General features: G+C 44.8%; 1 protein-coding gene across 4 annotated transcripts in view; it reads left to right on the top strand.

The window, feature by feature from the left end:
* Positions 1–23: 23 nt before the first annotated feature.
* Positions 24–24,749, top strand: part of LOC144262519 (cytochrome P450 2K4-like) — a 45,597-nt gene continuing 20,871 nt past the window's right edge. For 2 of the 4 annotated variants that reach the window (XM_077812384.1, XM_077812383.1), the window contains exons 1-5: positions 24–7,907; positions 11,122–11,284; positions 13,035–13,184; positions 17,835–17,995; positions 22,569–22,742. In XM_077812384.1, coding sequence (XP_077668510.1) covers positions 7,722–7,907; positions 11,122–11,284; positions 13,035–13,184; positions 17,835–17,995; positions 22,569–22,742 — 834 coding nt within the window. In that variant the 5' untranslated portion in view covers positions 24–7,721. The remainder of the gene's footprint in view (positions 7,908–11,121; positions 11,285–13,034; positions 13,185–17,834; positions 17,996–22,568; positions 22,743–24,749) is intronic. The other 2 variants (XM_077812386.1, XM_077812385.1) reach the window with 2 other exon arrangements.

A 24,749-nucleotide genomic window follows, 5' to 3' on the forward strand; every position in this document is an offset into this window, starting at 1 on the left:
GTCCTATGATGTAGATGGTTTGCAATGCCTCATGTGACTGAATAGTCCAATCCAAGATTTGCATGATCTTTGGCAGTTATTGCAAATGTCTGTATCTTGGTTGGGAGCTGCTTGCTTCCTACCGGCTCTTTTCTTTTCTTGGGACTGGAAGCAATCTAAATGTGGTGAGTTTTGGTGTAAGTAATCTTTTTATCACAAAGTCTAGTTTGTCTGGGTCACAAGACAGACTGGAGAGTCTAAGAGGACTGTCTGTGACTTCATGATAAGACTAGTATAGTGATCCAGGAGTGTCACATTTGTCCCTGGTGTGGTGAAATCTAATTTATAGAACACACCACCAGTTTGGGATGTCTTCCCTGTTTCCTGACAGTCTGCCTGAGGTAGCCACTCAGGAGAACTCCAGACAGCGTGACAATTGGCATAGTCTTGGCAGGATTCGCTTGTCACGTATAAACTGAGTTGACCTGTTAAAAGTTTAATTTGGTGGAGAGTTTTAAGGGTTAAAGATTAGTCACGATGAGTGAATCATGTTGTATGAGGGCCTTGACACAAAAGACCTTGAAAAAATTATGTAAAAATAGGGGAATATCCCATAAAAAGAGAGCCTTAGATGAGGAACTGAGAGCTTTGCACATAGACTTTGGCCAAGCAGCAAAGTTTGAACACCCCCTACCTCAGCTGCCGCAGAGATTGCCGCAATGGAACTGGTTCAGCTAAAGCTCCTGGAAGCCCAGAAAGAACATGAGCACCAGATACTGATGGTGGAACTCCAGATCAAGAAGAAAGAAACCTAGGAGGTTGAGAAGAAAGCCTACCAAAGACATGAAGCCACCACTGAAATTGAGGAGAAAGCTCACGGAAGACACATTGAACAACTAGAAGCTGAGGAAAGAGCACCACAGAAACAGAGGTAAGCTCACATGTTGCAGCTCAATGTCCTGGAGCAGCACCAGGAGCAGCCTCAGACCATGAGCACATCCCCTTTCACCAGAAAGGAGTGGGAGAAAGCCTGCCCAATTTATCAAGAGACTGACTGCATTGAGGAGTAACTCAATCTTTGAGAGACTGTGTGGGATCCACAAGATAATTAATTGATCTTTAAATATTCATGGTAAATAGGCCCAATGGCCTGTGATGGGATGTTTGAGGGGGTGGGATCTGAGTTACTACAGAAAATTCTTTCCTGGGTATCTGGCTGGTGAATCTTGCCCATATGCTCAGGGTTCAGTTGATCGCCATATTTGGGGTCGGGAAGGAATTTTCCTCCAGGGCAGATTGGAAGAGGCCCTGGAGGTTTTTCGCCTTCCCCTGAAGCATGGGCCACGGGTCACTTGCTGGAGGATTCTCTGCTCCTTGAAGTCTTTAAACCACGATTTGAGGACTTCAGTAGCTCAGACATAGGTGAGAGGTTTTTCGCAGAAGTGGGTGGGTGAGATTCTGTGGCCTGCATTGTGCAGGAGGTCAGACTGGATGATCATAATGGTCCCTTCTGACCTTAGTATCCATGAATCTATGAATAAAGAGATGCCTATCTTCTTAACTAAGTTGACTGGGAAAGCCAAACAGCGTGATGTAGGGTTTTTTTTCAATATATCATTCATTAATGACCTGGAGAAAGAATTGAATAGTAAGCTGACAATATTTTTATTAGCACCAAATTAGTTAGGTTAATCTAGTCAGGGCAGGATTTGATGAGCCAGTCCAGAAGGACCTACCAAAATTAGTAACCAGTATATACAAGAGGAAGATACCATACACTGGAAGGAAAAACTGAAGCCTATTCAAGTACATTGACTGGTTCTGAGCTAAGTGCAGTCTCAATAAAAAGATCTGTACCATTAAGGAGATGTCAGTAAGGACATCTGTTCAAATCACAGCAGAATCAGAGGCAGAATATTAGAATGTCAGTGTGTTATGCCTCCTCCTCTGGGGACACCACATCTCGACAGACACAGAGAAGGAAAAGTGCCAAGAATATCACCAAAAATTAAAATCAAAAGCATCCACAAAATTCCCTATGAAAAGAGGTGCATAAAATAATCGTACAGAGAAGATCAGCTCCTGTTCACCATGTGTCACAGACCAGTGACAAGAGGGTGCGTGATGAACCAGAAAAGAAACTAATTTAAAAATAAGAGGAATTGTCTCAGATTAACCTCTGGGACTCATTCCTTCAAGCTACAGGTCTGACAAATAGCAGTACCAGAAAGATTTTGAAAAGGTTAAAGCATGAAATTAAAATGGCCATTTGTCACCTTGTTTTAGGGCTTGCCTCTGAGGCTTGGGGAGAAAATTCCCTCTACAATGTAGAATTGCATGAAGTAAATATCCCATTGGAGGTTTTACATGTTCTTCGGAAGTATCCAGCATTGAACAACATAAAATCGGAGACTGGGCTAGGCAGACCAATATGGCAGATTCTGTGTGTACCGTTTTACAAATAAGCTTTGATCTCTGAATGAAATGTCCGTTTGTTGTAACACATTTTATGCTATTTTCAGAAACAGAGAAACGTTCCCTTTTGCAGATGTTCCCAGTGCCACATTTTATTCCTTTGTTGACTGGATGAAATACTCCGATGAACATGTAGAGATCTTCTCAATATTCTGCGCATACTTTAGAAACAAAGAGTTGCCATTACCAAAAAAAAAGGCATGACAGTAAAGCCAAACCTTTATTGATAAAAATCCCAAATATAGTTCCAGTTCTGCAAACCATATACGCAACGGATTACAGTAATCTCTGTGCAGAGAGACGGCGCAAGGCTGCCACTTAAGATACATTTAGACCCTATTTTGAGGACTTAAGTAGGACTCAGGGCTTTGCCAACACTGGACTTTCATCGGTAAAACTTTTGTCATTCAGGACTGTGAAAAAAACACACCCGAACGACAAAAGTTTTACCGAGGAAAAGTGCTGGTATGAACAGTACTTTGTCGTCAGGAGAGCTCTCCCGCCAACAAAGCTACCGCCACTCATTGGGGGTGGAATTTTTTTGCTGGTGGGAGAGCTGTCTCCTGCCGACAAAGAGTGGCTACAGCTGTGTCTCTAAAAGGTATGTAGTGTAGACAGAGCCTTAAATTCACCATCAAACCAGGGGTGAATTTCAGCCATTGTGAGTACTGATTTCAGTTGAACTACTTGCAAGTGCTACTCGTGAGTAAGTCTTGCAGAATCAAACCTACAGTAACTGCAAGAAAGCACAGCTCCATGAATTTAAAGGAACTAAAATTAATAAACAAAATATTTTAATCTCCACCTCTGGTTTTGTTGACTTGGATTCAGACCCATGGTATTCTAAGAGCCGGGAGGAAGTACCTGAGTGTATGCAAGGCATTGGTAAGACCACTGATTGGGCGATGGGTCCAATCCCGCTGTCTGCACTTTAAAAAGAAAAACGCTTCAGGAATGATTGAAGGTCTGGACAACGTGTCTTATACTGAAAATCAAAATCAATCCATACAACTTATTAAAGAGAAGGTTAAGGAGTAGTTTGATCAGTCTGAACATGCCAGCATAGGGAGAAGTTATCTGATCTTAACGAGCTCAATGTGTAGCAAACAAAGGCATAACAAGATCTGACTGGGCGGTGATGTTCAAGCTAGAAATAAGGAACTCACATTTCACTGTGATGGTAAGTAATGTGATACAGGAGGGCCAGGGAGCCATGGGAGAGTGCTAGAGGGGAAATATATAAGGTCAAGGCTAATTAAGGTGTGGTTCCCTATAGACTAGGGGAGGTGGCTGCAGGTTAATTGGAACGACCTGCAGTCAATTAAGGCCCTGTTAGGAACCTAATAAAACCCCCTGCATCAGGCAGACAGAGGAGGAGGAAGGAGAGAGGACTGGACCTTGGAGGTGAGTTGAGAGATTTGGAAGACCTGAGAATTGAAGTAAGGGAGACCCTGCCCAGCAGGACAGGGGGACTCCCTTCCCCCCAGCATCTAAGGACCAAGGGTAACTCCACCTAAGGGGGACAAGGGTAAGAAACCCACAGGGGTTGAGAGGGGCTGGGACTCAGAGCAAGGAGCAAACTCAGACCCCTCCCTCACTTCCCTCCTCTACCACTTTCTCGGACTAATAGCGGGGCCCTCAGCACCTAAGAGTAGGGGCAAAGGGTGGCATCTTAGCTCCCCGCCAAGAAAAGCGCAGGACCCACCAGACTAAAATCAGCCATCTTGCTACACGTGGTGTCAGAGTGGGATTTCTGTGCCGTGAACATAGTCCAGGGGGGTCACAACCAGCCTGCCTCAAGATGGAGGACGTGGTCAAAGCACTGGTGCAAGTCACTGCCACCCAGCAGGAGGCTACCCGGGTCCAGGCAGCTGCCCAGCAGGAGGCCATGCGGTTGCAGCAAAAGACCAATTGCCTGCTGATGACCCTGGCCACCCAAGATCGGACACCCATGCTGCAGGAAGTAGTGAACCAGTTGAAGGCCCTTTCAGAGAGGAGGCATGGGTATGATGGGACGTAGACCATATGGGCCAGCTACTGTCTGCAGAAAATGACCAGAGAGGATGACGTGGAGGCGTACCTCCTGGCCTTCGAGAGGACAGGCCTGCGGGAGGCCTGGCCCCGAGACCAGTGGTCAGGCATACTTGCCCCATTTTTGTGCGGGGAGGCCCAGAAGGCCGACTATGATATGACAATTTACGGATATATTCCATTACTGGGACTCAGAACTCAGGCTGATTGCCTGCTCAAGTGGAGAAATTATGTCCAGAGACAGGGAACCAACTCCAGGACACAGCCCCAAAGATCAGAGCTGCCAGTCTTTAACACTCTGCCAGTGACACCGTGGAGAAACTGGAGTCCCTCAGGTGGACCTGATTCTGACTAGCCATCAGGAAAAGTCCATCTGTCGTATTGGGAGTGGTGAGCACTGTATGTGTGTGCATTCTGTTTTGGTGATTGTTAAGAAATAGAGGTTATGTAGTATATTACTATGTAAGGCTCTTTCACTGGTAAAAGACCCCGTAAATCCACAAAAGTTTAAGCCCTGAGTCCCCAGGGAAAGGGAGTTTGCCCTGAGTCCACAGGAAATGGGTACTTGCCCAGAGCCCATGGAGGAGTAGAGCCCAGAGCCCACAGAGGGGTAAAGTTAGGTGCTTTTTGCCTGGAGCCCTAGGAACTGGGGGAAAGGTGGGTGCCCTTGAATGTGTGAGTAACAGAGAATTCAGTGGAGACACTGCAGGCAGCCTAAAGGCTTTCGGACTGAACTGATAGAGTCTAACACAGTAAACAATAGCAAAGTACCTGAGCCTTCTGTCAGAAAGGGTAGCTACCTATCTGGCAGAATGACCACCCCAGAGCAAGAAGAGAGAAAGGGAACAAAGAAAAAGGACCAGGAAGGGTGGAGGCTAATTGAGGAACCCACCCTCTTTGCTAAATTGTTAGTGAGACAAAGCCTGTGCCCATGGGAAGGGGCAGTTCAGGGAGGAAAGCAGGATCAGGCCCAGACAAGCAGGCAGGCAACAGATAAAGAGAGTGAGAAATTCCCTCTGCGGAGGCTGGAGGGAATTAAGCAGTTGAACCTTGTACAAATGTTAACAGAAAAAGTGTTATAGAAAAAGAATTCTTGGTTTCTTTGCAGCCATTCTGAAGGAAAAATGGGCCTTTTTCCAAAGGAATGTTTGTAAATAAGACAGGCAAAAAGACAGTCTGCTTTGAATCATTTGACTGAACAATTTAGTCAAATTTGCCAAAAGGACATAAAAGGGTTTCTATTGGAACTTACCTGACCCCAAATATATACCAATGTAATCTATGTACAGCTGTGTAAAAAATTAAAGCAGTGTAAAGAGTTTCAGATAAATTGTGGTTTGGTTTGGTTTTAAATAACACCACTAAAAAGCCATCTGAATCTTTCATTCAAAGTTGCAAAACTGAGAAACACTCTTTTGCCAGACAAAGGTGACTCCTGTTGTTTGGCTGTGGTATTTAGCATTTAACCCTTAAGGTACCTCAATGCTTTCAATAGCAAATAACAAACAGCAAACAGTTCAATATTTTTTTTAAAAGACCCAAGTCCTCGCTGCAACAGGACAGTCAAACCCAGGAGAATGGGGAGAAATTCTGGATCCTTTTTTTTGGTAACAAAATAGCAGATAAGAGCTGTAGTATAAGAAGTTTAAAAAAAAAGACACTACCCCTCTGGAGCAACAGCAGAGGTGAGGTGCACAAAAATAAGGAAGCAACATTAGAAACACTGAGCCTTAAGGTGGCTCTGAGTAATCTGAGTTAGTACACTTCAGTTATGCTTAAAATTAAATGTTTCTATAAGCTTAGAAGAAATATTTCTTTATTTGCTTATATATGGCATGAATAAATACAGATGTACATACAGACCTAGCATGCAAATTTATCATCTTATATGACGGATAAATCATACATGCAAATCATGCATCAAAGTCGTGAAATGGGCTACAAATGCAATAAAAAATAAGGTATTCAAAAGTTTAACCAATGGGGGGGGCACCAAAGATGCTCATCACCTGGGGCACGGGTCTAGGGCCGGCTCTGCCCACATGTTTTGAGGACCCTGACAAACACATTCCAAAGGGCAGGTATAGATAAGCTTCCTGTTTTTCTAAAATACATACCTCAGCAATGTCAACAGAGATCTTATCAGCAAGGACACAGGGTGTCCCCCTCAACCCTCTTCTCCTCCTAGCTTCTTGCTTAGCAGGCCTCTGCAACAGGCTTAGCATATCTGAGACCTAGTGATTTAGCTGCTTTGGGCAATAAGCATGATCACGGATATTCTAATTATCAGTAGTGGTCCAGGCATTTTGCTGGTCCACCAAAATCTCCCCATACATCTTGAGTTTCCAAATGCAAGGGGCATGATCCTGTGACGTGCTACTGCTACCCATATGAATATGGCAACCAGAATTTGGCCCTTGTAGCAGTCATTTTCAAAGGAGTCTAAGGGGATTGGGCACTTAATTTCCATTGTAAGTCAGTAAGAGTTGGGTTCCTGACTCCTGTAGGGTCTTTTCAAAATCCCAGGTTATATTAGAGCAGGCCCACTATGTGAAGAGCCCATGAGGTCTCAACCAGAGTAGCAGCTGAATTTGACTGAATGAAGTAGAATGGAATTTTCAGAAAAGTTTAGTGTTGGCCTAATTCTGTTCCTGTTGAAGCCAGTGGTAAATATCTCATTGATTTCAAAGGAAGTAGAGTTAAACCAGTGCTGAACACTTTGGAAAAATCCCACCTTCAGAGCTCTGTTCATCCAGCTTTGGCACTTGCATTTGACCAGCTCCCTGGCTTCAGGGGTCAGTCTTATACAAGAAAGCTGCTTAATGCTCAATAACCTTTGCAGAGTTTGGAATTTCACTCTTTACGTAAATCATTAACTGGACTGACTTTCTTGCTAAACTGGACTGCTGGGCTTTCAGACAGCATGAGATCCATAGACTTCTCTGTCAACCTGTTACATAAGCTTGGTTTGACAAGCCAGGCACTGCTGCTTTCACTGTGTGTTGCAATCGTCACTTATTCACTGAATGGGGATTAGCAAATGACTGGGGAGGAGAATAAAATTATTTTGCAGTCACCTGATAGTTTAAATACTATAATATAGGTAAGGTCTATGCAGTAGCTAATCTGATGGGCATTAGTGCTTCATGCTGCTAATTTCTGCTGACAAACACTGATCATATTTTTATTACACCCTTGCATTTCACCCTGTGCAGCAAATTACTTATTGAAAGGCAATGGAGTGGACAGATCCCATTTCCATATTTTTACTTTTTGTCCTGACTGTTCTGTTTATTATGAAAACTGAAAAATTCTGGAATAGCAGCTTCAGAGAGGATTTTCCCCCAGGACCAAAGCCTTTACCCATCATTGGAAATCTGCATATAATGAACCTGAAGAGGCCCTACCGGACTATGCTGGAGGTAAATCTTTTTGGTGTTTGTATTGTCACATTGTTCACCAAACCACATTATCCCAAAGGTCAGAGGGTATCCTCCATCCCTTCTACCTGTCACTATCCTGATGTGTGATGCAATGTTAAATATAGGATCATTTTGCCTGACCCTGTGGAAAAATTATCCAGTGTGGGTTGAGCAAGAGAGACAGAGCTTACAGATAGAAACCTGCAGTGAAAACCTGGCCTAATTGAAGGCAGTAGCAAAACTTCTATTGGTTTCAATATGACCAGGATCTTACCTATGGTGTCCATTTACTTTGGAATGTTATGGATCCCTAACATCAGTCATGTCATAGAATCATAGAATATCAGGGTTGGAAGGGACCTCAGGAGGTCATCTAGTCCAACCCCTTGCTCAAAGCAGGACCAATCCCCAACTAAATCATCCCAGCCAGGGCTTTGTCAAGCCTGACCTTAAAAACTTCTAAGGAAGGAGATTCCACCACCTCCCTAGGTAACCCATTCCAGTGCTTCACTACCCTCCTAGTGAAAAAGTTTTTTCCTAATATCCAACCTAAACCCCCACAACTGCAACTTGAAACCATTACTCCTTGCTCTATCATCTGGTATCACTGAGAACAGTCTAGATCCATCCTCTTTGGAACCCCCTTTCAGGTAGTTGAAAGCAGCTATCAAATCTCCCCTCATTCTTCTCTTCCGTAGACTAAACAATCCCAGTTCCCTCAGCCTCTCCTCATAAGTCATGTGCTCCAGCCCCCTAATAATTTTTGTTGCCCTCCTCATGTCCATGAGCCCAGCATTGTATATAAATGTTCACATGCTTATACTTGCCACATCTAGCATAAATTTGACAGAGCTTCTTAGTAATTCTAATGCATGCTAGAAACTGACACAAAGGTCTGATTTTCAGCTGGATCTGAATAGATTCCACTTTGGGGGCACAAGTTTGCGTCAACATATAAGTCTACTCACTATGAATTCTGGGCACAAATAGAAGTTAGACATTTTACTATGCAGTTTATGTGTACAAGTTAGATGTTTCAGTACTCTAACAGAAGGTGCAAATTTGTATCCACAAACATGAATGCCTTCCCTAAAGATCAGACTCAGAGGAGACAGAGTTGTGTTGTATGACCATTTCTTTGAATATTTGTCTAAATTACCCTTTTTTTGCCTCAACAAATTTTACAAGCAAACTGGACCAAATAGATCCCTGGTGCAACACCACTGACTTCAATGGATGAGGTTGGCCCACTATGTTTAGCATTTAGTATTCAAGCCTCTACTAGATACATAGATAAAAAGTCTGAAACCTTATACTCACACTGAATTGAAACGTTTAAAATTAAAGAGAACCCTGACTTGAGAAAATATTTTTACCAAATTCTGCTCTCAGCTGCAACAGCCTAACATTGGAGTAACTGCCAGGCATCCGGTTTTCGATGTTAAAAGTCTGGTTGGCAACGCAGCGGGGCCCTGGGACTAAGACAGGCTCCCTGCCTGCCCTGGCTCCACGCAGCTTCGGGAAGCAGCCGCCAGGTTCCTACAGCCCCTAGGTGCATGGGTGATGAGGGAGGCTTCATGCACTGCCCTCACACCAAGTGCTGGCTCCCCATCCCCCTGCCCCAGCCCAGAGCCCCTTCCTGCACCCCAAACTCCTCATCCCCAGCCCCATCCCAGAGCCTGCACCCCCAGTCAGAGCCCTCACCTCCCTGCACCCCAACCTGGAGCCCTCTCCCGCACCCCGGAGCCCTCTCCCGCACCCCAAACCCCTCATCCCCGGCCCTGCCCCAGAGCCCGCACCCCCAGCCAGAGTCCTCACCTCCCTGCATTGAAACCCCCTGCCCCAGCCTGGAGCCCTCTCCTGCACCCTAAACCCCTCATCCCCAGCCCCTCCCCAGAGCCCTCACCCCCAGCCAGAGCCCTCACCCCTCTCCCACACCGCAACCCCCTGCCCCAGCCCAGTGAAAGTGACTGAAGGTGGGGGAGAGCGAGTGACAGAGGGAGGCGGGATGGAGCAAGTGGGGGGTGAGGCCCCGGGGAAAGGGCGGGGAAAGGGCGTTCCGTTTTGTGCGATTAGAAAGTTGGCAACCCTACTGCATCACCATCAATGGAGTTACACTGGTTTTATACAAGTGTAGCTTGCTCTATGGTACTGCTTATAATTAGCTAGATTCATATCTTCTGTGGTTGTTGAATAATTGCATTTTTTTTTAATTCAATTGCTTCATGAGATGCATGCAGACAATGAAATGACCAGGCCTGGCCCAAGGACTTGGAAGTCCAGGCATCTGAAAATATATCTGCAATGTAAATAAATCAGCTTCAAGTTTGGACAAAACAAATCTGTGAAATACTGCTTGCAAATAGTCTTATGGGGGTGTGTGCACATATAAACAATGAAAATATTTTCAATGCTGACTAAAGACTCTGAAACCAAACTCTCCTTGCCTCTTTGAGCCAGCAGAGGAGGAGATTTGATCTGAAAAGCATGAAACAAAAGGAAAATGGTAACATGAGAAGCAGAGTTAGGATTTTAAGCTCAAAATGAGGCTAACCTGATTAACGGGTTGGGCAGCTCCTTCACCATAGAGTCATGGAGCTTCACCCCATGACTGCTGTAAACTCTGTCTCTGGCCTGCAATAGAACCGGACCTCAGATCAGGGAGGTGCAACCAGCTCCTTTTCATTCTCTATTCCCTGCTGAGCTGCACCCTGTGGACGTTGGGTACAGACAAGAAACTGTCCCTATATTTTCACGCTCGTCAGCTGAACAGATTGATTTAGACTGTAAGAGCTTTGTCACCATGACTGTGTTTATGCAGCACCTAGCACAATAAGGTTCTAGTACTGATTGAACACTTTGGGAACTATAGGGTGACCAGGTAGCAAGTGTGAAAAATCAGGACACGTTTTTGGAGGGGGAATCTATTTGTGTATATAAGACAAAGCCCTTAATATCAGGACATCTGGTCAACTTAGGGCATTATGACCCAGTGGGAGTTAGACACTTAAATACCTTTGAGGATCTGGGCCTATCATAATTAATAATTAAAACATCTAATGATAGCCATATTACTAACCACTGGTTCTTTTTCTCTGCACTTAGGAAAGAATTTGACATTGGAATACATACAGTCCTGATGGCAAAATAGTGTTGAACCAGCTGTGAATTTCACTTCTTTCTTTAAGTCATTGTATTTTCTTCCCCATTTAAGCTGTCCAAAAAATATGGCCCAGTCTTCAGCATTCAGATGGGATGCCAGAAAATGGTGGTGCTGTCGGGATACGAGATGGTGAAGGAGGCTCTTGTGAACCAGGCAGATGCATTTGCAGAGAGACCTAAAATCCCAGTATTTGCAGATACTTCAAAAGGATATGGTGACAGTTTTCTTGTTACTCATAAGCCTAACTTACTCAAGCAAGTGGAATGGTTTCTCTGTGGAGGGAGCAAATGGCTTAGGGGCTGGCATGCCAATTTGGATCAGTATGTATGTCAATCAGCATAAATTAGGAGTAACTTCAGAGAAGTCCGTGGACTTGAGGCTAAAAGAGGTGTGAGTGAGAGCAGAAACAGCCTTAATGAGCCATGAGTTCCTTAGAACTACTTATACCCCCTGTACCCATGTCTAAGGGAGACTAAGTTGAGGTCACATGCTGTAAAAGCATAAGGAGATGGACACTGACATGGCAGCATTGCCGACTTTCATGATATTGTTGTGAGTCTCATGATATTGGGTGTTTTTATAAAGCCCCAGCTCCTGGAATCATGTGAAACATCTACTCGTATTTAACAAACAAATTAGTTTCTAATGCTGGTGAGTGTGTTTCAGGTTCCACACTGTGCTGCTCCACAGAGGATGTGAGTCGTTACAACCCCAAATTACAATAGCTTGGCTGTTTGGCTCAAACAGTAGCGGCTAGTGCTTTTAGCACTGGAGGTGCTTGATTTAATCCCCTTTGTATCAGCTGTGAAAGCCCCTATTACACTAGCTCTGGTTGAGGTAAAAGCTTGAAATATGAATCTGAAAGATTGAAAATCCAGAAGGCAAGTACAGAATATACAATTTGTTGTTTTTTTAATATTCGTTACTTTTTAAAATCTTATTATTTTTTGGGACCTGACTGGTGACTTTTAATGCTTGGGGTTGACAATATGGAAATAGTTACCTCTCTAGTTTCACTTACACCTTCCCCTGCCTCCCCTTCTGGGTCCTCAGCCACCATCATAGGCCCCAGTCCTCCAAAGAGCTCCATGCAATGGAATTCTGTGCCAATTCAGAGCTAATACCAGAACTGGAGTAATTAGCCTCTCTTAACCATTGGTGGGAAGGTTGTAAATAGGTCTAGGGCAGATAATCTTGCCTATTCAGGAAAGTACATAAGCAAGTTCTTTACTTTAAGCATGTATTTAACTCCTATTGACATCAATGGGACTTAAACGATGCTTAAAGTTGAGCATGCACTTAATACTTTACTAAACAGAGATGTCTTCCTGAATCAGGGCTTCACTGAGTACAAAGGAGTATGACTGAGAGGAAGGGAATGTACCTTGGGTATGACCTCTGAATTTGGCCCATGCTTGAGATAATGATTTTTCTGAATGTTTTTTGTTAGACTGAGTGATTATAAAGCTCAACAAATATGTCTTATAAATTACAATTTAAAGAACTCAGATAAATTCTTTCATCTAATTTACCACACTGCAAAACCATATAAAATCAATATCATGCAAAAACCATTCTGATTACTGTAGTTTATAAATAATTTGTTAACTTATTATGGTGTGTCTTAAGGCTGGTGGAAGTGTTCCTCGTTTCAAAATGTCCATGATACTGGGATGGAAAAAAACAGAAAAAAATGTTGATTACATTTTCACGAAAAAAATCTGTTCTATCAGATGTGCAACTGGGCAAACATTTTCAACATTCAGATTTTCAATGAAAATTTTTGTCTGAATTTTGACCCCAGAATCCCCCCAAAAACTTAAGAACAATTTCATGAAAAATTCCCTCCCCCATTTTTGACCAGCTCTAGCGCATCAAAACGAATGTTCTGGGTGTAAGGTTATATCTCTAAGAAGCATTTATTTTAATTATTCTGCTGACTTGAAGCTCTCCCTCCACTTCAGGTATTATTTTTTCTCATGGCAATAACTGGAAAGTGATGCGAAGATTTACTCTCACGACCTTGCGAGACTTTGGAATGGGCAAGAGGGCCATAGAGGACCGGATTGTTGAAGAGAATGGATTTCTGACGAAGGATATTGAATCTTGTAAAGGTGGGTGTGTGTTTCACTTCACAGACACTTCTAACATTTGTTGCATGTGCCTCTGAAGAGGCACCAAGACAAAATTTGTCATCATCTCATCCAACGTCCACCTTTTTAGGAAATGTCACCATCCAGGTTGTGTTGATTTTGACGTCTTTTTTTCAGCAACTGGTTGCACTGCAAAGCATTTTGTGAAGCCGTGAGATTTTTACACCACTCCATTGCTCTCTTTCTGCTGGGCACGCATGGCCTGCTCAAGCCAGCCTTTCGATCTAGAAGGAGTGAAACCATAGCCCCTCCCCTTGTTCGTCCCCAGTCGGTGGGACCTGGAAATGGAAGGCCTCATGCACTGTGAGCCATGTGAGCAGCTCTATTAAACTACTGGGGCAGATGTTCCGTGGACAAAATGTGTCTCTCCGTGTGCAGTTCCTCCATTAGTGACAATCTTTGATTAGTTCAGAGGCACCAGCAATTGAAATGAAAGGGACCTGCAAGAACAGAATATCTATAAAACAAACACATTTGTTTCCCTAGTTTAACATAGAGCCCTAAATGCCCTTTGTTGTAAGATGCCCTAGAATAGGGGACATAGTCCTAGATCCTCAAAGATATTTAGGTGTCTAATTCCATCTGAAATCATTATACCTTTGAGGATCTGAGCACTAATGTACAGTTAGTTTTCTTTTTATTCAGTATCATCCAGTATTATGACCCAGTATTATTCTTACTTGGCTTTTTACTGTGAATTGCAGAAGACAGCTGTTAGATTATTAGAGTTGGGTGTTTGTAATGACATGTGGCACTTATCTATGGGGACAAAATAGGTTTATGCCTTTAGTTGTCTCTTTGTGAGAAGTCAAGTTTCAGAGTAACAGCCGTGTTAGTCTGTATTCGCAAAAAGAAAAGGAGTACTTGTGGCACCTTAGAGACTAACCAATTTATTTGAGCATGAGCTTTCGTGAGCTTTCGTGAGTATCTGATGAAGTGAGCTGTAGCTCACGAAAGCTCATGCTCAAATAAATTGAGAAGTCAAGGAGGCCTGAAGGGGTTTTTAAAATAGTATTAATACACAAGTACAGTAATGTCTTAGTATGTGGGGTAGGCTAATGAGAAAAATAGGTAAGACTAGCTATCTCCAGAGCAAAGGGTGAATAGCTGATATATATTAGACAGTGGTGTATTTTATAAAGGGAAGGGGAGTACTTGTGGCACCTTGGAGACTAGCAGATTTTTTTGAGCATGGGCTTTCGTGGGCTGCAGCTCACTTCATCGGATGCATTCAGTGGAAAATACAGTGGGGAGATTTGTATGCACAGAGAACATGAAACAATGGGAGTTACCATACACACTGTAACAAAGGGGGGGGGAAATAAACATGGGGAAATGGTTTTGCTTTGTGTGGTGACCCGTCCACTCCCGGTCTCTATTCAAGCCTGAGTTAATTGTATCCAGTTTGCAAATTAATTCCAATTCAGCAGTCTCTCGTTGGAGTCTGTTTTTGAAGTTTTTAACTCGGGCTTGAGTGGAGACTGGGAGCGGATGGGTCATTGCACGGGGTGCAGCTATTTCCCCATGTTTATTCCCCCCGCTGTTCCTCAGACGTTCTTGTCAGCTGCTGGAAATGGCCCACCTTGATTATCACTACAAAAGGTCTGTCCCCCCGCCCCCCACTCTCCTGCTGGTAATGGCTCACCTTACCTGATCACTCTCGTTACAGTGTGTATGTAACACCCATTGTTTCATGTTCTCTGAGTATATAAATCTCTCCACTGTATTTTCCACTGAATGCATCCGATGAAGTGAGCTGCAGCTCACGAAAGCTTATGCTCAAATAAATTGGTTAGTCTCTAAGGTGCCACAAGGACTCCTTTTCTTTTTGCGAACACAGACTAACACGGCTGTTACTCTGAAACTTATCTATATACAGTTTGTGAATGATGTTTGATTTTATCAGCTCTCTGCATATTTATGCCCTTATGGCTGTCCTCTGCTGTATTCTTGAATCATACTTCTTGTGCTAAGGAGAGGGAGGCTGATGTCTGAATGTCTGCCTCTGAATGGAAGTCTTTGACGATCATCAGTTGAATGAGCCTTGCCCTAGCAGAACAATGGGATGGTTGCAACCTAAGTAAAACCAGTTTTTCAAGTGTGGACTCTGTTGAATGGTAACCACCAGAGAGAAGTCCTTGGTTACCTGAGGGAGGTTTTGAGGCTGACCAGGAGATTCACATGACAGAAGGGATTAGAAGTTACAAAAGGAGCAGGTCTCTTCTGAGCAGCTTTGTCACACCAACCAGAACTGGAAGAGAAAACTGACCCGGAGGAGTGAGGTCTATTAGAGGGGACCTGTTAGGGTTGCCAGCTTTCTAACTGCTGAAAACCAGACCCCCGAGGTCCCATCCTCACCCCCCTTCCCCTCTTCCCCCTGCTTCTGCTCCACCTCTTCTCCAAGGCCAAGCCCCCGCTCACTCCTTTCCTCCCCTCCCTCCCCCTTCCTCATCACTGGGTTGTCTCTACCTCCCTCCCCCAACCCCCAGCTGGGCTCACTCTGCTCTGGGGCTGGGACAGGAGTTGTAGCCTGGCTCAGAGCCTGCCTGCCTGCAGATAGGGGGTGGAACTGGCTGACCAGGGGCTGGCACAGGTTGATGACCCAGCACCTGCATCCCACCCCCAAGCCCCGGCGGTAACCAGACTTTTGGTGTCTGGTCAGTGCATCTGACCAGACACTGCCAGGTCCCCTTTTCCACCAGACTTTCTGGTTGAAAACCAGGCATCTGGCAACCCTTCCTGGGACCCTAAGACATTGAACAGATCCCAAAGAATGCTCAAGAGTGGTGAGGAAACTGAGGCATACAGGGAGGGGAGGTTGAGGGAGGGTACAGTTTGCGGGTGCTGGAGGGGTATGTGTGCACTGGGAGGAGGTATTGGGGAATACTGGAGGGGCTATCTGGGGGTTGCTGAAGGGAGACCTGCAGTCTCATGCCTGAGGTGGGAGGGAAAGTCGCTCCCTGTCATGGTGGCAAGGCGGCTGGCTCAGACCCAGGACACAGTGCCAGCCATCAGTCAGCACCTCCCTACAGGATTCTCCCTTACCCCAGAGTTGGGAGCCAGAGCTGGGGTTGGCGGGAACCTGCAGCTGCGGGGAATGGACCAATCAGCTGTGCCTGCAGGGGAGGGACCAGTTGGGGCCCAGAGACCTGCTCTTTCTGAGCTGCAATGTCTGCTCCGCAAAAATCCCAGACATTTCCTCTGATTTGAAAAATCCACCCACTCAGAGGGTTGCCAGGCATCCAGTTTTCGACCGGAACGCCTGGTTGAAAAGAGACCCTGGTGGCTCCAGTCAGCGGCACAGGGAGGGACCCAGGGCTAAGGCAGGCTCACCGCCTGCCCTAGCTCTGCGCGGCTCCCGGAAGCGGCCACCAGGTCCTTGCAACCTGTAGGTGCATGGGTGGCCAGGGAGGCTCCGCGTGCTGCTCCCACCCTGAGTGCCTGCCCCACAGCTCCCATTGGCTGGGAACTGCAACCAATGGGAGCTGCAGGGACGGCGCCTGCAGGCATGAGGGGAGCGGGTGGAGCCTTTCTAGCTGCCTATGCACCTAGGGGCTGCAGGGACCTGGTGGCTGCTTTCTGTGAGCTGCAGTAAGTGCCGCCAGGAACCCAAACCCTCTCCTGCACCCCAACCCCCTGCCCCAGCCCTGAGCCCACTTCTGCACCCCAAACCCCTCATCCCCGGCCCCACCCCAGAGCCTGCACCGCCAGATGGAGTCCTCACCCTCCCCACTTCCGCACTCCAACCCTCTGGCCCAGCCTGGAGCGCTCTCCCACACCCTGAACCCCTCATTTCTGATTCCACCTGGAGCCTCTACCCTCAACCGGAGCCCTCACCGCCCTCCCACACCCCAACCCCAACTCCCTGCCCCATCCCGGTGAAAGTGAGTGAGGGTGGGGGAGAGCGAGCGATGGAGGGAGGGGGGGATGCAGCAAGTGGGGGCAGGGCCTGGAAGAAGGGGCGTGACAGGGGGCAAGGTGTAGATGTTCGGTTTTCAGTGCCATTCAAAAGTTGGCAGCCCTACGAAGGACAGAGGATCAAAAAAGAGGAAATGTCTGCGAAAACCTGGATGAATGGTAACCTTAACAGAATCACACTTCCAGAGAATGGGTACTGGACAATCTATGCCCAGGGAGCGAGCTTAGAGGCTGAAGAAAGAGACAGTGCCAGAAGACTCTCAGAGCTTAAAAGATCACAGAGCCAGCAGATGGGCCCAAACCCAGCAGCTTGGTGAGTGTCGCGAAAAAGGACTTTTGGCCTATGATAGTGGTTAAGGCCCTAGGCTGGAACTCAGGTAGAGCTGGGGTCAATGCCTGAGTCTGCCAGTCTTCAAGAAAACCACTTAATCTTTGCTTGCCTCAGTTCTCTATCTGTAAAATGGGAATTAATAATAATTCTTGTCTCCACCCTTTTTCCTGTCTATTTAGGTTGTGAGCACTTTGAAGCAGGGACTGTTTCTCGCTATGTGTATTTACAATGTCTATCACAACGGTGCCATGATATTGATTTGCCGGCCTCTAGGTACTACTGTAATAGAAGTACATTGTAATAACTCACTATTAACCATGCTCTTTGCACAATCTCTTCTTGCATTTGAACACTGTTTTTAGGAAAGCCCTTTGAGATCACTACAATTATAAATGCTGCAGTGGCCAATATCATTGTGTCAATATTACTTGGAGAACGGTTTGACTACAAAAACCCCACCTTCTTAAGACTGCTAAGTTTGATGAGTGAAAACATCAGGCTGGCTGGAAGTCCATCAGTTACGGTAATTCTGGTGATTTTAAAGTCACTATTCAAGTGCATGCAATACTCACACCGTAACTGTGTGCTGTATACGGTATATGACATCAAATCATTTCTACCAATCAGAATAGTCCAACAAATTAGAGGACAATACATATGTCTATCTAGCTCTACGCCCCTACGCTTACCATCATATTAAGTGGGTGTCTGCCAGATATCTATGGATTTATCCTCACAACATCCATGTGAAATATTATTTTCCTCATTTGACTGATGGTGAAATGAGGCACAGAGAGATTAAGTGACTTGCCCTAGGTTATGTAGGAAGTCAGTGACAGAGCTGAGAATTGAACCTACCTCTCCTGGATCCACAGGTAGTTCCTTAATAACAAACCCATTAAACCTGTCTGAGAATAATTCATTTGAAGTACTGTGGCAGTTGTGTATCAAGTCTGGAGGACATGAACCAAACTAGCTCTGAAATGAATTCCTTAGTAGTTCATATATTTCCCAGCATGGTGGTAGTGGAAATACAGGTAATATCCTTCTGCTCCAGAAAAACTGAGTGTTTCAGTTCCCAGAGTACCAGCACCTCTAATCCCCTCTAGTCTCTCTGAGCACAGCCCCTCTAGGTCTAATGCCCTAGACCATCACCTGCCTCTCAAGATGGAATCCTGGAATTCACCCACTCTCAGACTAGGTCCTAGGTTGCAGTCCCCTGCTTAACAACCACGATCACTCCAGCAGCAGGTCTGACCTATGCAGAGGCCTTGGGTATTGGTGCATCTTGATTCATTGATCACAGATTCCAAAGTGAAAGGGTCCATTGCAATCATCTAATCCGACCTCCTGTATCGCCCAGGCTGTCGAACTCCCCCCAAATAATTTCTAGAGCTGATCTTTTAGAAAAATCATCCAAGCTTGATTTAAAAATTGTCAGTGATGGAGAATCCACCACAACCCTCAGTAAATTGTTTGTGGTTAATTACTCTCACTGTTAAAAATGTACACATTATTTCCAGTCTGGATTTGTCTAGTTTCAGTTTCCCGCCTTTGCATCATATTATACCTTCTCTGCTAGACTGAAGTCCCAATTATCAAATATTTGTTCCCCATGTAGCTACTTATAGACTGTGTGATCAAGTCACCCCTTAACTTTCTCTTTATTAAGCTAAATAAATTGAGCTCCTTGAGTCTATCACCATAAGGCAGGGTTTTCTAATCCTTTAATTGTTCTTGTGGATCTTCCCTGAAATCTCTCCAATTTTTCAACATCCTTCTTGAATTGTGAAACCAGAACTGGACCCAGTATTCCAGTAGTGGTCATACCAATGCCAATTATAAAGGTAAATAATCTCTCTACTCCTACTTGATATTCCCCTGTTTATGCCCAGGATTCCCAGGATTATATTAGCTCTTTTGGCCACAGCATCACAATGGGAGCTAATGTTCAGCTGATTCTCCACCCCCACCCCCAAATCTTTGTTAGAGTCACTGCTTCCCAGGAGAGAGTCCCTTATCATGTAAGTATGACCTACATTCTTTGTTCCTAGAGGTATACATTTACATTTAGCCATACTAAAATGCAGGGCTGTACCTAGGGCGGTTTGAGGCCTGGAACAGAAGCAAAAGCTCTTCCTCAGGTGGAAGGGGCGGGGCTGGGGGTAGGCTCCCCCAGCCAGCGGTCCACACACTGCCCATGTGGCACTGGCCAATTGCGCGAACCCGCAGGGCTCCCCAAATCCCCTAGGGACAACTCTGCTAAAACGCAAAGCACTTGCTTGCGCCCAGTTTACCAAGCAATACAAATCACTCTGACCTCTTCATTATTTACCATTCCCCCAGTTTTTGTGTCATCTGCAAATTTTATCTGTGGTGATTTTATGTTTTCTTCCAGGCCACTGATAACAATGTTAAATAGTGTAGGGCCAAGAACCGATCCCTGCAGAACGCCACTGGAAGCACACCTGCTTGATGACAATTCCCAATTTACAAATACATTTGGGGACCACTCCATTAGGCAGTTTTAATCCGTCTAATGTGTGCCATGATAATTCTATATCTTTCTAGATTTTTTATTACAATGTTGCGCTGTACCAAATCAAAGGCCTTATAGAAGTCTAAGTTTATTACTATTATCTTTATCAACCAAATTTGTAATCTCATTAAAAAAAATCAAGTTCATTTCACAGAATCTGTTTTCCATAAGTGCATGCTGATTTCCATTAATTACACTACCCTCCTTTAATTCTTTATTAATCAAGTCCCACATCAGCTGGTCCACTATCTTACCTGAGATCAATGTCAATTATCCGAGTCACCCCATTCACCCTTTCTAAAAATTGTCAAAACATCTCTGCTTGTGGCACACAATAATTTAGTCTCATCCAGGTTATTGGGCTCAATAAGGGGTAACTGGCTGGGGTTTATAGTGGCCTCCCATGTTTAGAAGATCAGACTAGATGATCTGGTGTCCCTCCTGGCCTATGTCTGTACCCTGCTGTTCTGTTCCCTCCGGGACAATGACAGTAGTAATTAGAAACCAAAAAGCCTCCTTAGGAGAAAGTATTATTTATTTAGAACAAAAAGCAATTCAGAGAAAAAAACAATCTTAAAAACAAATGTTTAGGACAGTGACGAAGCTCCTCCATTCCTGTCTCTTTCTGGCAAGTCTTTCAGTGGTTCCCCAGCTGTGCCCCAGCTCGGCTTTTTTTTTCAGCTCGGCTTCCACAGCTCTTCGTCATGTTGTTTTCGGGCAGCCTCGTTTTCGCTTGCCTTCAGGTGTCCATCTTATTGCTACTCTGGTGATGGAGTCAGTTTCCATCCAAAGCACATGGCCAATCCATCTCCAACGCCTCTTGCTCATATCTTCTTGGCTGCACTGTGTGAATAGATCCTGGTTTGAGATTGTTCGGGGCCGAAAGATACGGAGGATTTTTCTGAGGCAGGTTAGATGGAATGAAGACAACTGGGACATGTGTCATACTTTGTCATTCCCCAACATTCTGCACTATAAAGTAATGTTGAAAAGTCTCCTGTATGCATGTCTAATTCTTCCCTAAGGCTGTCCATGCCCTGGGCCCAACTCCTTCAGACTCTTCCACAGAACCTGTCAGTATCAGCCTGCCGCCTTAGACTAGTGACCCCCTGGACAGCCCCTGGTGACTGACCACCCCCTACCTCATCAGAGATTCAGAGAGCTTAAAGCCAGAAGGACCATAAAACTATCTAGTCTGACCTCCAGCATATCACAGAACATTAAATTTCACCCAGTTACCACTGTGTTGAGCCCAATAACTTGGGTTAGACTAAAGCAGTGGTTCTCGGCCCACGGGCCACTTGTGGCCCAATCAGCATGCAGCTGCAGCCTATGTGACACCCTCAGGACCGTACAGGTAGGATATCTATTGTGTGGATGCAGCCCACATAACACATAGAGAGCTGCATTTGTGACCCACAATGGTAAATAGGTTGAGAACCACTGGACTAAAGCATTTCAGTCCCGAGGAGACTAAACTGTTGTGTATCACAGGCAGAGAACAGGAGACACCAATGCCTGAGGCACCTGCTGTGGCGTGGAAATGATGAGGTAGGACATGCCCAATTGATCCTAAAAGGTGATTCTCGGCTGCCAAGGAAGGTGAAATCCCACGCTTCTTAGAGGCCTTTTAAGTGTTTAGTGTCTCCCAGCTCCCATCCCAGCAGAACAAGGCCTGAGGAAGGAGGCAATATTCTTGAAGCCAGCAGTTTGGGCCATTGTCCCTTAAGTCTGTACTAGACTGTTCTTATCTCAGATGCCATTGTGTGGCTTCCTTGTTTGTCCTTCCTATAGCCCCTATTGAATTCACGCATTATAGTTTATAACAAACATTCCCCTACACTAATGTGTGTTATACAGTCCATCTAAATAACTAGTATACAAGTCAGTATTCATGGATTCTCCTACAGGATTCATAACATTTATTCCGTTTCAGCTCTCCCTTCCGTCACTACTGAATTTAAAAGAGAATCTGTATTAGCAGTAGAGCTGTTGAAAAATGAAATGAGACTTTTGAAAAAAAAATCATTTACTTGTGTTTTTTTCTGTACAAATTTGACATTTCAAGGTTTTTTTTGACAAGCTCTAGTTAGCAATATAGAGCCTCTGAGATACAGTTGAGCAGTTCTGATTCCATCCAGTGGAGGGCAGTAGTTACACATACACACTGTCCAGATTGTTACAATATATACAAAATGCCACTACTTAATCTACCTTCTGGGATACATGTTCAAGTGATAGAAAATTCATGATTGCTGGGTGGCACAATGCCAAAGGTGAAAGACCCAGGATGTACAGCAGCCTCGGAATTCTTGCCCCATCCTGTGCCTCAAGACAGGCGGGGCCCCTGAGGATATGTGGCTTGTTAGCTGCTCGTACCCCCAAGCACAGCATATAATCTTCCTGTGCCTCAATTTCCTTATCTGCAAAATGGGCATAACGACAGTCACTTGCTTTTATCAATTCTTTTTAGATCTTTGGCAGATAAGTGCTATAGTAAGTGTTAAGTATTCTCATTACTTATTTTTGCTTACTCTGCCGTCTTAAATTCTTTCAGTTATATAACATGTGCCCAGCCCTTGGATTTCTACTCAGGAATTACAAGATTCTTTTGCACAACACAAGTGAATTGCATTCTTTTATACGGCTTACTTTCATAGAACGCCTCAAAGAACTGGACAAAAATGATCAGAGAAGTTTTATTGATGCATTCCTTGTAAGACAGCAAGAGGTAATTATGATTGCTGCAGACTTGTATGTTTCCTTGTCATATTTTATATTTAAAAACAAATTTGCATGGAAATTTAGCATTGGTAAAGTATGCACCTACCAAACTAGCAGAGTTGAGCAAAGAGCTTGCTATGACTAATGTATACAACAAATTTTGGCCCCAACTTTGCAATAAGAATTGCATGAGTGGAACACTTGACCAGCATGGAGTCCCACTGGCTTCAGTAGTTCAGGAGGTGTACCTATGCAATTCTTGCAGCAACCAGGGATCAAAATCTCTTTCATTGCTAGTTGAATATCCCTCAGTTAATTGCAATTTCCTCAAATGTATTCATGGTTTGAATTTGCTTGACAAATGTCTTTCCAAATGTTTACTTGGAGAATCCAGAAAGATTCAAACTTCTAATTGTTTTGGTTACTTGTGATTGGCCAGATTAGTCACATAGTATTTCTTCTATTACTATTTTATTATTACAATAGCACTTAGGAGCCCTAGTTATGGGCCAGGACTCCATTGCGCTAGGCAGAGTACAAAAGACAGAGTAAATAGACAGTCCCTGTACCAGAGAATTTACAGTCTAAGAATAAGACAAGAGATAACAGATGGATATGGAAATGTGAGGCAATGTGGACATGGGGAAGCACAGGGAAACAGTGAGACAATATTGGTCAGCATGATAGGCCATGGTCTCGGTAGATCAGTGGCCTAACTGCTGTCAAGCTTTCTGTAGGCATCACAGCAAAAGAGAGTTTTAAGGAGGGATTTAAAGAAGGACAATGTGTTAGTTTCAGAGATGCTTGTGGGGAGCTCCTTCCAATTGTTTGGGGCAGCATTGGAAAAAAGAGCTGACTGAGGAGATATCTGAGCCATTAGTGATTATCTTTGAAAAGTCATGGAAGACGGGAGAGATTCCAGAAGACTGGAAAAGGGCAGATATAGTGCCAATCTAGCCTGGTAAACCCCCAGACTGAGGCCTTGGTGAAGACCTACAGAGGTACTGGGGCTGCAAAGGTGTAGCCAGGGGATAGGCAGAGGAAGCTGGTCCTAACCCCTTGCCAATGATGAGTGGCCATTACACTGCAGTGAGTGTAGGGGTTAGATGATGACTGGCAGTAGCCACTGAGGCAAGGTGGGTTTAGAGGGTTGGGGGTTTCTGAGAGACCCAGAGTGGGGGTACTGCTGGCGTAGAACCCCGAGGTAAAGGGGCACTGGGGTCCGGGAGGGACATGGGGCCTCAAGCAGGTGAGATACCGGCCAGCAGAGGCCGCTCCAGAGCTGGCATTGAGCTAATTCCCAAGACGACCAGCAGGAGACGCCACGCCGGTGAGTCATCACTCTGCTACAGGTTGGACATTAGGAAAAATTTCCTAACTGTCAGGGTGGTTAAGCACTGGAATAAATTGCCTAGGGAAGTTGTGGAATCTCCATCACTGGAGATTTTTAAGAGCCAGTTAGACAAACACCTGTCAGGGATAGTCAAAATAATACTTAGTCCTGCCTTGAGTGCAGGGGACTGGACTAGATGACCTCTCGAGGTCCCTTCCAGTCCTATGATTCTATGAAAACACTAGAGCGTGTGTTTGAAACTATAACACCTGGGCAATGGAGGCTGGTGTCATTAGTCAGTTGAAGCCAGGACTCGACATCTTAATAGTGAATGAGAGATGATAGGCAGGGTGGGAACTGGTGGTGAAGGGCCTTGAAAGTGAAGACCTGATAAATTTGAAAACTGGTCCAAAATCAATAAGATGAAATTCAATAAGGACAAAATCTGCATTTAGGAAGAAAAAATCAAAAGCAAAAACACAAAATGAAGAATCACTGAGTAGGCAACAGTTCTGCAGAAAAGGATTTGGGGGTTATAGTGGATCACACATTGACTGTAAGTCAACACTGTGATGCAGTTGAAAAAAAGGCAGATGTCATTCTGGGATGTATTAACAGGAGTTAATGTAAGAAGCAAGTGATAATTGTCCAGCTCTGCTCAGCACTGGTGAGGCATCAGTA

The sequence above is a fragment of the Eretmochelys imbricata genome, chromosome 3, assembly GCF_965152235.1.
Source record: "Eretmochelys imbricata isolate rEreImb1 chromosome 3, rEreImb1.hap1, whole genome shotgun sequence".
Classification (NCBI taxonomy): domain Eukaryota; kingdom Metazoa; phylum Chordata; order Testudines; family Cheloniidae; genus Eretmochelys; species Eretmochelys imbricata.